The sequence below is a fragment of the Tupaia chinensis genome, unplaced genomic scaffold (genome assembly GCF_000334495.1).
Source record: "Tupaia chinensis unplaced genomic scaffold, TupChi_1.0 Scaffold147185_1, whole genome shotgun sequence".
Taxonomy (NCBI): Eukaryota; Metazoa; Chordata; class Mammalia; order Scandentia; family Tupaiidae; genus Tupaia; species Tupaia belangeri.
In genome coordinates, this window is record NW_006207036.1 from 1746401 (window position 1) to 1759882 (window position 13482).

General features: G+C 36.2%; 1 protein-coding gene across 8 annotated transcripts in view; it reads right to left on the bottom strand.

Moving 5' to 3' along the window:
* The window catches only part of USP25 (ubiquitin specific peptidase 25), a 154706-nt gene that overhangs the window by 109446 nt on the left and 31778 nt on the right, over positions 1 to 13482 (bottom strand). For 7 of the 8 annotated variants that reach the window (XM_027768684.1, XM_027768688.1, XM_014584577.2 and 4 more), the window contains one exon: positions 5966 to 6089. The exons of the other annotated variant lie outside the window; for it this stretch is intronic. In XM_027768684.1, the coding sequence (XP_027624485.1) occupies positions 5966 to 6089 (124 nt within the window). The remainder of the gene's footprint in view (positions 1 to 5965; positions 6090 to 13482) is intronic. 8 annotated transcript variants of the gene reach the window in all.

Sequence of the window (13482 nt, forward strand, 5' to 3'; positions counted from 1 at the left end):
ACTCCAGGCTCTACTGGTTAATAAGCACTCCAAAGTGTTTTCCATGTGAACTTAATTCCAATTCACACGTCTGGATTTCTTTGGTTCACTAAATGATCTTACAGTATAAAGATCACCAAATTCCTATGAAGTGGAACATACAGACCAGAAAAGGTGGTGCGACAGGTCCCTGTAAAGTTTACTAAAATGTCTCTGTTCTTCTTGTACCTGGCCCTTCTGAATGAAAGGTTAGGTGCAAGAAAGGAGAGACTTAAAGACGGGGGTTACAACTATGAGAATGGGACACATCAATTTTACAGCACTAGAGGGAGAACGATTGCCCACATGTGAGGGTATGAGAGTGGAAACAAGAACATGAATAACCTTTTTTCTTTCAGAACTGCCACTGTAGCCTTCCTCACAAAGAAAAATGCCTAAGCCTTCATAAAAGACATGAAAACCAAACATATCCCTGTCCAATGTTTAGCTAGAATTCTTATGTTTACCTTTTTATATTGTGATTTATGTATGTGTTTATAAACCACACATTTTCTATTTAACAATCTTTTGTAGAGACTAGCAGTTAGCGTAATGGCTATGTCACTGGACTCCCATGTAGCCAACCATGGTTTGAGTTCCGGACCCATGGCTTAAACTCACTCTGGGCACGTGTGCGTGTGTGCCCAAGATCACAAGAGGAGAATGGAGAAGGGATTACAGCGTGGCCATCCTCCCTGGGAGGTGATTTCTCGTTTTCTGTCTCTTGTGTTTTGTTGGCCAGGGCAAATGCCCTATAGCAAAAACCCCTCAAAAAAAAAAAAAAAAATATTTTGTAAACTGCAAGTTACAAAATCTACAAAAAAGAAAGTTTTTTATTTTGCAACAGCAAATTTATACAACTCTTATTTCTACAGAATAATTCTATAGTGCATGATACTATGCCAAATCTCTGTAATGTTACCTACACTCAAAATAGTTGAAGGGCCAGCAGGTAGCATAGTGGCTAAGACTCCCACATGATCGACAACAGTTAAAGACCAGGACCTGGTAGCTTGAAAATCATGCTGGGCACATGTGCATGTGCACCAAAAATCCTGAGAGAATGGAGGAGAAGGAACTGCATGTGCCATCTCCCCTGGGGGGTGATTTCTCACTTTCTCTCTCACTGTGTCTGTCTCTCTCCTGCGCGCACAGGTGCCCTATGGCAAAAAAAAAAAAAAAGTAAATATTTATTATCTAAAGGGTGTATTAAAATTTAAAAGACTAACAATGAAAAAGAGTACCATGGCCTTTATTTTTTTCAAATATGGACAAAAATAAGTATCCAAAATAATATATAACACATATATTTCAACCTAATATCAGGATTAGGTTAGGAAGTCTTAAATTTCCTTTTTTTTTTTTTTGAAGAGGTTTTTGCTATAGAGAGCGTGTGCTCGCCAGACAGACAGAGAGAGACAGAGAGACAGAAAGCAAGAAATCACCCCCCAGAGGGGATGGCCACACCACAATCCCTTCTCCTCCATTCTCCTCTTGGGATCTTGGGCACACATGCACTCGAACCACGGTCAACTACGTGGGAGTCCAGCGACATAGCCATTACGCTAACTGCTGGTTCCCTTAAATTTCCTTTATTTAATTTTTCAGAGGGTACATGTTCTCTATGGAGTGAAAAAGAGAGAGAAAGTGAGAAAGCAACCCCCACAGGGGAATGGTCACATGGCGATTCCATCTCCTCCACTTATCCTTTTCAGGATTTTGGGCACACACACACATATGCCTAGTGTGTTTCCCAAGCCACCAGAATGAAGATTTAAACTGCACAGCTGGCCTTGTGGGATCCCGTAGTCTTAAACACCATACTACCAGCTGATCCAATTTAAATTTTATGATATAACAATCCATGTTGTTTTATTATAAAACACATGATTTAAAAAAGTACTCATACTCAATTGGTATATAAACTACCAGACTTTTGTACTCATATTCTGGTATAAATTCATATAAACAAAAACACATGCACTATTTTAAAAATAAGATTTAGGAGCCACCAGACAGTGTGGTGGCTGGAGTGCTGAACTCCCACATATCCAAGAGCAGTTCGAGTCTTGAACCCAGCAGCTTGTTTTCTTGCTTTCCCTTTCTCTCTATCTGACTCTCTCTAGTCAAATTAAAAAAATATAATAACAAATGGAATTTTAAAAAATAATTATTTTTTAAAATAATATTTTATCAAGTATACATTCTATTTTTATATTTTTTCACATACTAAACCGTCATGCTTTTTTAAATTTTATGTTTAAAATATTCTCATTAAACTTAAGTACCTTCAAGTTTTATAATTCTTTCAAACAATTATTTATTCCAGTCAATTTTTCAACAGAAGGTAAACATTTATATACAGTCATACATTGTATGAGAGTGTTTAATTAATGATAGCTTATACCAGAGTAGTTCCATAAAATTACATGGCCCTGTAAAATTATAATGGAAATAAAAATTCTTATCACCTACTTACTGTAGAATGTCATAGTACAACTTATCACTCATGTTTGTGGTGATGTTGGTGTAAACAAACCTCCTGCACAACCAACTGTATAAAATTATAGCATATAAAATTATGGATAGTGCATTTAATGATAATAAATAACTATATTATTGGTTTATGGATTTATGACACTAACTTTTTACTGTTGTTTTATAATATACTTCTACTTATTTGAAAAAAGTTTACTGTAAAACTGTAAGCCACATTAAGCCAGCCAGCAGCAGCTTCCTCCATCTGGTGCTGACCATGTTTCTTGATTACATCATTTTCTCTTGTGCTCAATTGCCCTTCCAACGGGACAGGGTGGAGGTGAAAGACCAGGACACTGATCTGGATCTTTGCAGTCCTAGTATGTTTGTCTTAGTTTCTAACAACAAATCTTAAAGAGCAAAAATAAATAAATATATAAATTTTCAAAACAGCAAAAAGTTTATAGAATAAGGATAGAGAGAAAGACTATTTTTTGTACAACAATACAATGTAAAAATGGTATGCTAAGCTAAAATTAATTTACTGATAAAAATTTTGTATGGATTTAGTGTAGCCTAAGTACGCAGTGTTCATTAAATCTAAAGTAGTATATGGTAATATCCTAGGCCTTCACATTCACTTACCACGCACTTGCTGGCTCAATCCAGAGCAATGGGACTGAGTCCTGTAAGCTCATTTATGGTAAGTGCCCTACACAGGTGTACCATTTTTAACCTTTTCTTGTGTTTTTACTATACTTTCTCTATGTTTAGGCATGTTTAGACACACAAATACTATTATATTACAACTGCCTACAGTGTTCAGCATAGCAACGTACTATATGCAGGTGTGCAGCCTAGGAGCAACAGGCTATACCATGTAGCCTAGGAATGCAGAAGGCTATGTCATCACGGTTTGTGGAAGTATAATCTATGATATTCTAAAGACACATTTCTCAGAATGTATCTTTGTCATTAGGCAACACACATCTGTAATTTTTCAGATCCTATATGAAATAAGTCTAACTAAAATGTTTGAAAATAACGTTGGTTGTGAGTTAAAATTACTGGCGTTAAACATTGGCCACAACTAAAAAGGGTGGAAAATGGATTCTAAACAAGATTCTACATCTTAATACAAATAAAATGTCTTACAACGTGGTTTCCAAAGTGACATTTGAAGACATTAAGAAGTATCACCAGGCCCAGTCGTGCTGATACAGGCAGGAGAGTACTGCTGCACAATACTGGAGTCCTGGGTTTGAATCCTGGGTCAGCTTGGTTGGTGGGAGCTGGGGAGAGGATCACGATGTGGCAAGACTCTATAAAGGGTGAGTACGTGTCCCTCTCACCAACATAAATATCCAAGCTCTATAGAAATAATTAAAACAGTTTATTCTGAGCATGAATATGAGTGATCAGACCTAGAAAACACAGAAATGTTTTCAGTGTGCCCAGATGTGGCAGTTCTTTTCATCTAGTTCTGAGAGCAGGAAACACAGGCAAAACTGCAAATGAGCATAAGAGTCTTGACGTTGGCCTGGCCCAGAAAAAGTGGAATAACTGGGAGCAAGGACTTGAAGGTTATGGATAGGCTTAGAAATTCTTAGGTTAGTAATTAGTTAAAAGCATAAGTCTCTGTTTCCAAAATATTTAAGGTCAGCCAAACGATGGCCTGTGTTTAACTTTAACACAGAGATAAGAAAGCTTTACCAATGACGCTACACCAGGGACAGGGTGCGGACAGCATCCCACAACCACTACAACAAAGCGGTCTGTTACAGCACTGTTTGTAGATGTGACTCCCCTAGTCCCTTTCTAAGGTATCCTAGTATAAAGAAAAGCAGTAAGAATCCTGTCCTTACTTTCATGAAAGTAATGAATGTATAAACTTGTAAAAAGTATTATTAAGAAGAAAAATGATGTGCCTTTACTAAACATAGCATTTTATGACATCTCCTATAGCAGAGTAATCTTATGTAGAAAGAAATACACTATTGATATTATGCCAGGGGAAATTATCTAAGAAGGCTGGTACATTGTGCTGCCAAATGATCAAACGACTGTGTCACAGTGAAAAAAACACCAGAGTCATAAGATCCACTTTAGCTGTGTATCTTTGGAAAAATCATTTAACCTCTTGAAAGCTAAATTTCTTTTTTATTAAGATAGAGTTACCACTGTCTTCAAATAGCTGTTTGGCTGAGTATAGTTAGTTATTAGAAAGTTTCTTTTAATCAACATTATTCAATGATAAAATAAAATTTATTTACTTAATCTATAAGTGACTCTAACTAGTTCAAGCTAAAAAGTTTTGGTTATTAAATCAAAAACATATTCTATCACATATATTGGAATTCTGCCTGTTTCTTTTTTTAAAAGTTTACTTATTTCTTACACGAGAAAAAGACTGAGAGACAGACAGACACACACACACACACACACACACACACACACACACTCTCTCTCTCTCTCTCTCTCTCAAAGACAGGCACCTCCAACAGGTCTTTGCACTGAGGTCCACACTTAGCCTCAGTCAGCCTGGGATCATGGGCACGGGTGCATCTGCCTATTCAAGGAGATGTCCAAACACAAACTCTGAACCTTTCCCTGTGGATCAGCCTAATACTATGAAACCACTGGCCCCTATTCTTTTATATTTATATACACACAGTAATATGATACTTTATAAATATACATCATTTGTACATATGTAAATATATTTATAATTATATATAAATGTCTTATACAAAATTATATAAATTATAAATATACTTTATATATTATGTTTTTAAATGTGTATATGTGCATATATATACACTATAGATTTATAGGCTATATTTTTATATATAGTATAATTTATACATATATAGTATATGCATGTTTAAGTATATATGTCTGTGTGTGTATAGATATATAGATATCTAGATAGACACATACATACATATATAAAATAACACTATAGCTTAGAGACTGGCCAAGTGCAGCTCATGGGACAAAGCAGGATTTGTAAACTAAGATTTATCAGAGAGCACAGCCACTCATTTTATTACATATTATCTATGGCTACTGTCGTGCTACAACACTAGAGCTCAGTAGCTGTGACAGAAACCATACGGCCAGTAAAGTCAAAAACACTTACTATTGGCCCTTTACCAAAAAAATTTGTTGACCCCTGCTATAAAGTATTATAAGTGGAACTGAAGAGTGTATCCAAAAGAAATCAGAAGAAAAATAATCATACACCTAAATTTAATGCCCCATAATGACATTCCAAAAATCCTAAAAGTCTAATCTTCAATTGCAATCAGAACTAAAACATAAAAATTTTGATTACATAAAATATAGAAACAATAAAGAATCATATCACTAGTTTAGTTAGGTACATTTTATTACCTCTTAAAATAAATAAATGCCAATTATTTGTTATAAATAGTATTTATATCTGCTTTATACAAATTGTGTTTACCTGCTAATGGCTTGCTCCTCATCAGTTATTCCAGTCTCCCTGAATGCCCTGTTTGATTCCGCCAAACTCAAGGCAATTGCTCTCTGAAGATCATCTTTATCATCTCCAGTAAGATCAATCACATCTGAAAAGCAAAACTATCTTTCTCAAAATTGAAAATCAAACAAAATGAAAGATATTTCTTATCATGGAGATTTTATATCATTATATATTCAAACCAAAGTTAACACCAACTTAATTCTATATTTCTTTTTTTAAAAGCCTATCTAAAAAAAAGGTAAATACATTTTTAATTGATTATGCTTGGTAACTTAAAGTTCTTTCCTATAAAATATACCTAGAGCAGTAAGGGCAGAAAAAATTTTTATGGCTAAAGGATCTCAGTATTTACTGTAAGGTCTCTTCTGGTAATGAGCAGACTCCTGAGAATGATTTCATTATCAGTAAAACCAAAACAACACAATTAAACATTTATTTATATTTAAGCTTTTTAAGTTTATCCAATTATAAATACATTATATCCATACTAACATCTAGAATTATCTATGAAATTTTCATTGTTAACAGCTGAGGGCTAAAAATTTGATGTTTCGTAAATTGACTATAAATGTTTAGATATAAATTTTTAAAGATTAGAAAAACAGAGAGGTCAACAATACTCCCATTATCATTTACACAATGATGACAATCATAATATACTGTTAAGTAGAAGAGTGGTAACAGGTTATAAAACAATATGATGAGGAAGAAAACAAGTATATCTGCTACTACCTGTGAATGTTTGGTATTATGTTTATTTGTGGTTTAGATGTGTTTTGGATTCATTTTGTTTATTTGTATTTTAGGCAAGGTAAAGTTTATTTTTTAACAGTAATCAAGATTTACAAAAGAGAGAAAAACGTGAGTAGGGTGAGTTATGCTCTTCATTTTACCACTGGGCTATAGAGTAACACATATTAGAACAGAGTATTTGATACTTAATGATTTTAAAAAGTACAACAATGATTTCAAAAGTCTATTTCTGGGCCAGCTGGTGGCATGGCTGTTGGGGTGGCAGGATCCCACAGGCTAACTGCATGGTTTGAATCTTGGACCCAGCAGCTTGAGAAACATGCCAGGTGTGTGCATGTGTGCCTAGAATCCCAAAAGAAGAATGGAGGAAAGGAAAGTGCAGCATGGCCATTCCCTGGGGAGTGCTTTCTCACTTTCCCTCTCTCTCTGTCTCTCCAGCAGGCTTACGTGCACTATACCAAATGTGAAAAATAAATAAATAAATAAAAAGTCTATTTCTACTGTTATCCACTTTTTCTCCAAAGAGTAGCTTACAATAATATTTAAAATTATACAAAGAATAACTGGCTATGGACACTGTTGTTTTTTTAAAAATGTTCTTACATTATATAATAAAATCCTATGAAAACATAAAGAACAAAAACCTTTAATCATATCAAGTGTAGAATACAGTTTTACAGCAAAGTAATTGAAATGATGGCACATGTGACATATGCCAACCAGCTCAATGTTTCACATGTCTGGCTAAGATCCAAGTCCACCCAGTTAAAACTAAGGATAGTGTCGCCTGGATGAAGCTATGCTGTCCAGCTTTGATACTGATGAAGCAGCAGCAAGAACTAGAGACATAGAAAATGCCTAATGAAAATGAAAACCATCCTGGTCACTGAAATAGATAGAACTGGGGTAAGTAAAGAGAAGGTAGTGAAAAGAGAGAAAATCATTTGAAAATCACAGAGATGCAGAAAGAGATTTTAGGGATATGATCAAAATTAGCTCTGACTCCATTCTTTCATCTTTCTACCGTGCTTTTCTTCAACTACACAAACTGGAAAAATTTCAAAAACAAAACAAAAACACCCTATTCCCTTGTACTTAAGATTCTTAAGTATAAAGAATAAGATACGAGTTGCGTCAGCTGAATGCACTAGCATGGTGTCTGAAAAGCAGGAGTGAGAGGGGAGCCATTCTCCTGCAGCTTTGAGCTATTTTCTCCAGCATGACTGAACTGATACAGGTTGTTCCACAATATGACTCCAGCATCTAGTTTCCAGCTTCGGGGATGTCAAGAGGTAGAGAAGAGGCAACCAGACTCTGCTTTCCAAAGCCCAGCACAGCTCAGTGGCAGTCACCTAATCCTGGCCTCCTGTCCCCCTAGCCTGTAGCTAAAATGGTAATAGACTTCAATTCACTGTCCTGGAGGCAGCCCTTCTGACTGTGCAAAGGGAACGGCAGCTTCCCTGGCAGCTGAGTCTGCAATGATCTGGCAGTCCCTTCAGAAGGTCAAGCTAGAGATCTCTCCTCCAGTGCATCCAGTGATTTATTTAAGAAACGAATTCCCTGTATTAAATTCCTTCTTTGAAAATATCTAGAGTGTTTACAGTTTCATTATGACTCGTAAACCAAGTTAGAACAGAAGTTCATTACAAAATAGCAATAACTTATACGTAGAGCTTTTCATAATTTATCAGTTGTAATCCAAGCCAGACAAAAGCAAAAAATAAGTCAGGATTCTTTTTGTCACCCTACTTTCTAAGTGACATAGTTGAAGTTCTGAAAAAGGAAGCACAACATCACTAATAGAGAATGATATGCAGGCTTCAAATCTATGTCTTTAATTTTTAAATGTATTGGTCTGTCTGCCTTACTAGCAGTTCTTCAAGAGTGATCTAATATTCTTTGGGATTGTCATGGTCATTTGAGGAAGGCTTGCTCCTCAAGTAAAAAATACACTCATAGTAACACTGAGAAGTTATTTACTTTTTCTGCTGTGGTCACATTTGCACTAATAATGCAAAATAACAAGGTAAAACACTTGAATCTTAGCACAAATCAAGGAGGCAGACCAAGTTGTGTAATTTATTGTATCACTTACATAAAAGCGCACTTACTTTTTTTGTTGTTGTTGTTGTTAAAAAAAAAAAATGGTTCTCTTAATAATTATGGACTTGGGACCAGGTTACATCACTGGACTCTCACAAAACTGACTAATAATTGACCAAGGTTCGAGTTCCGGACCTGGCAGCTTAAAACTTGTGCCAAAAAAAGGGTAAAAACAAATTCACACCAGATGCATGTGTATGCATGCCCAAAATCCCGAGACAAAAATGGAGGAAAAGGGATTGCGGTATGGCTATCTCCCTGGAGGATGATTTCTCGCTATCTCTCTGTCTCTCTAAGTCTCTCTGGCAAGCATAAAGCATATATTTTTCTATAGCAAAAAATCTCTCCCAAAATGACATAAATGATGATGATAATAATAATAATATATCAGCAGTTGGCATAATGGCTATGTCGCTGGACTCCCATGTAGTTGAACAATGTTCAAGTCCCAGATCCGGTGGCTTAAACTCATGCCGGGTGTGTCTGTGTGTGTGCCCAAGATCCCGAGAGGAGAATAAAGAAGGGATTGTGGCATGGCCATCCGCCCTGAGGGGTGATTTCTCGCTTTCTGTCTCTCTCTCTCTGTCTTTCTGGCAAGCACACATGCCCTATAGCAAAAACCTCTCACACCCCCCACCACCAATATATATTTAATTAAAAGACAAAAACTGATTTTATTAAATCTCAAGCTTGATTTATGTTTTTTAATTCTATGTGATAGGTCTGATCATGGTGGGACCACTGGTAAGGCATTACAGCACAATGCTAAAACCAGATGAGAAGGCCCAGAGTTTAGATCCAGGTCACCTTGAACACATTTGCCATATGGACAGCTGGGAGGAAAATCACAGAGTGACAAAAGCCTGTTGGAGATCACTCCCTAACACTCTCATGAAAGAAAGAAACTACTAAAATTAAAAAATTCTAAGTGATAAAAGAGAAAATATTCATAAAGCAGTTCTGCTATATACCCAAAAGATGCTGTTGTTAAAGAGACAACACTAGCACAATGTTTGACTTATAAACCAAACTGACTTTTTGTCATAGAGCATCATTTTTACTTGAAAGAATAACTGAGAAACTACGAGCTATGATTACTCTGATTTTGACAGACATTTTCTCAAAAATAAACAACATGAATCAGTCATTTCAAGGGAAAAAATGGAGAATATTTACCTATAAAGATTCAAAAGAAATTTTCAAGTGAAAAATCAACTCCTGAACATTTTTCTACCACAACGAGCTAAAAATTTTCTCAATATGTAAGGTTTTTTCTGATTAAATCAATGGTAATATAAACTATTTTATTTTTTAAAAATTTGCCATAGTTTATGTATGTTCACTGGAGACAGATCAAAGGAGAGAAAGTAGGAAAGCCCCGTCTCCCCACAAGAAGATGGCTACAAGACAATCCCTTCTCTTCCATTCTCCTCTAGGGATTTGGGGCACGCATGTACATATGCCCAGCGTGTTTCCAAGCTGTTGGATCCAGCTGCCTTAACCACACCACCAGCTGGCCCAATTTTGTTTTATATACATAGACAGTCTTTCAAAATTTGGAAGGAACTCTCTTCCAAATTATCAATGAACAGTGTTGCAAACTCATGCTTGTCTAAAATATCCCCTCAAAATGCAAGATAGATGAATGGACTTCAACTTAGCAAAGTATGAAATGGTAACTGATACCACTACAGAACCACAGACATAACTGTGGACTCTGCCTTACAATTAATCTTCTTGCAATTAATCTTTTTTTTTTTTTTTTTTGCTATAGGGTGCGTGCGCTCACCAGACAGACAGAGACAGAGAGACAGAAAGCAAGAAATCACCCCCCAGGGAGGATGGCCATGCCACAATCCCTTTTCCTCCATTCTCCTCTCAGGATCTTGGGCACACACATACACGCACCCGGCGTGAGTTTAAGCCACTGGGTCCAGGACGTGAACCACCGTCAACTACATGGGAGTCCAGCAACATAGTCATTACGCTAACTGCTGGTCCCCATTTGCAATTAATTTTAAGAAATAATCAGTCATCAATTTCTTAGATTTTAAAAAATCTATTGTTATCTAAATGGCCAGTTAACACACTCTTCTCTTTTCCAATTTATGCGATAAAATTCAGATTTTCTTCACATACTTGAACTGAAACAATGTAACACATTCAGACCTTCAGAAGCAGATTCCAGACTCTAACTCTGTTCTAATATGCACACATCATCGTGATTTGCAACAATGTAAAACAACGTATTCTTCTTGTTAATTTGTTTTATCATAAAAAGTATATTTTATAAAAATAGTTTTTGCAAACTTGTAATAGGTTAACATTTCAATAAAAATTAATAAATACTGTAAGTTTTTCTCAGCTTTAATTTCTAACATCATGTTTTATGCAGATAAAAATCTTTGAGATCTTCAATGAAAAATATTGAGGACATCAAAAAAATTAAGAGTAATCATCTTAAGGTAGGCCTGAGATCAAAAATTCAAGAATCACATTCTATACCATGTTCTTAGACATAAGGTTTTATAAAAGAAAGCATAACTCGACAACTGGCAATTGCTTTCTTTAGCTTTTAAAATGTGATAAAAAAAGTTTAATTGGCAAAATGTAAAAATCAGGAGGCCATTATGTGAACAAGTAAATTATCTCTTCTGTCTGATTACTGCATGGAGATAATCACCATGACAAGAAAGAGTATAATGGTAGTTCGCCTTAGAACATTCACCCTCCATTTTGTTAGCACCCCCAACATCTCTCACTATCTTCCACTACACTTGGCTAGCAACACACATACATTATCTGTATTGCCCTTTAAAGATGGCAAACATAAAAAATGAAGAGTTTACAGTGGTATAAAAGTATAAAACTGCTTGTGACTAGAATGACCATAATCAAATGGCTCCAGCTATCCCCACTCCCTCCCAGAATCTCGAACAGCTGAAGGGTCTGGTATACAGGGACACCTGAAACCTACCTGGCAATTTGGACCCACAATCCCTGATATAAAGGAATAGTAGTCTTTAGTACTAGAAAGATTGATTGAGACCAAAGACTATTAGACCTCAACTGAAAAGCTAGAACTTTTCCCTATAAACAACAGTAAAGGTTTGGTTGGTTGGTTTTTTGTTGTGTTGTTTTCCTTTGCAATAGGGTACATGCGCTCACCAGAGAGAGAGAGAGAGACAGAGAGACAGAGAAAGTGAGAAATCACCTCCCCCCATGGGGGTTGACCACACCACAATCCCTTCTCCTCTACTCACCTCTCAGGATTCTGCACATGCACACACACATGCCCACCATGATTTTCAAACTGCTGGGTCTGGGACTCAAACAGCAAAATTGGTCATATGGTATCTAACACCTTAACCTCCATGCCAACTATTGGCCCCTGCTTATTTTCAATTTCACAGTAATTGCAATAATTATCCATGACCTTCCCATTACTCCATAAAGCAGCTTCTTTCTGTAGGATATTTTGGAACAATATATATGACAGTCCTAAAGGAAGACTACCATAACCTCTTCATGCACAAAATTTCAATACCATATGATTATAAGACCATATATTTAGAACATAAACTGGATGCTAGATGGTAGTACAATACTACCAAGATGACCCACATGAGAAGGTCCTGAATTCCCACAGGTCCTGTGAGCACACAGGACTCCAGGCACACACCCATGACCTGGGACTCAGCTGAGACTAGGTGTGGATTACGGTATAAAAACCCTATTCAAGTTGTCTGTCATTTTTCTCTCTTTTTATTTTTCACTCTTTTATGGAAGAAATAAACTTTGTCTTTTTTTTGGGGGGGGGGGAAGGACAGATTTTTTTGCTATAGGGCGTGTGCACTTGCCAGAAAGAGAGACAAAAAGCAAGAAATCACCCCCAAGGGGGAATGGCCACGCCGCAATCCCTTCTCTTCTCGGGATCTTGGGTGTGCACGCAAACCAGTCCGGCATGAGTTTAAGCCATCGAGTCCGGGACTCGAACCATAGGAGTCCAGCGACATAGCCATTACGCCAACTGGTGGTCCCAAGAAATAAACTTTTAAAAAAGAAAAGAAAATATAATTCTAATAGAGTCCTTTTCTAGAACCAGTTGAATAATTATTTATATCAAACACAAAATGAATGATGAATGTTACTATAAAAATTAGTCCCTGGCTTTCTTATATGCTCCCAAAAGTAGGAGATAATAAGCTTGGTTGTAAACAATTTCTAATAGGTAAAACTCAATTATAAAAACTCAGTCTTTGCAAAAATTCTAATGAATACCAGAGCATTATGAATGTTCTTATATCTCTACCAAGGCAAGACCTTGATAAAACACTCAGAACTTCATTTCTACCAGCTCTTCCTCATGAGCACAATTTAATTGTACATCTGTGAAAGTGTTACTTGAGTACTTCTGTATAAAAATCATGTGATATAAGGGCATACAGCAGTAATTGATGTTTTTTAAAACAATATTTTTTAATTTATTATTATTATTTAACTTACTATAGTCATCAGTGAGAAAGAGGGAAAGAAAGCAAGTTGCCATGTCTGGGGACTCAAACTGCAGTTGGTCACGTGGGAGCCTAATGCCCTAACCACTGTACTACATGCTGGCCCAG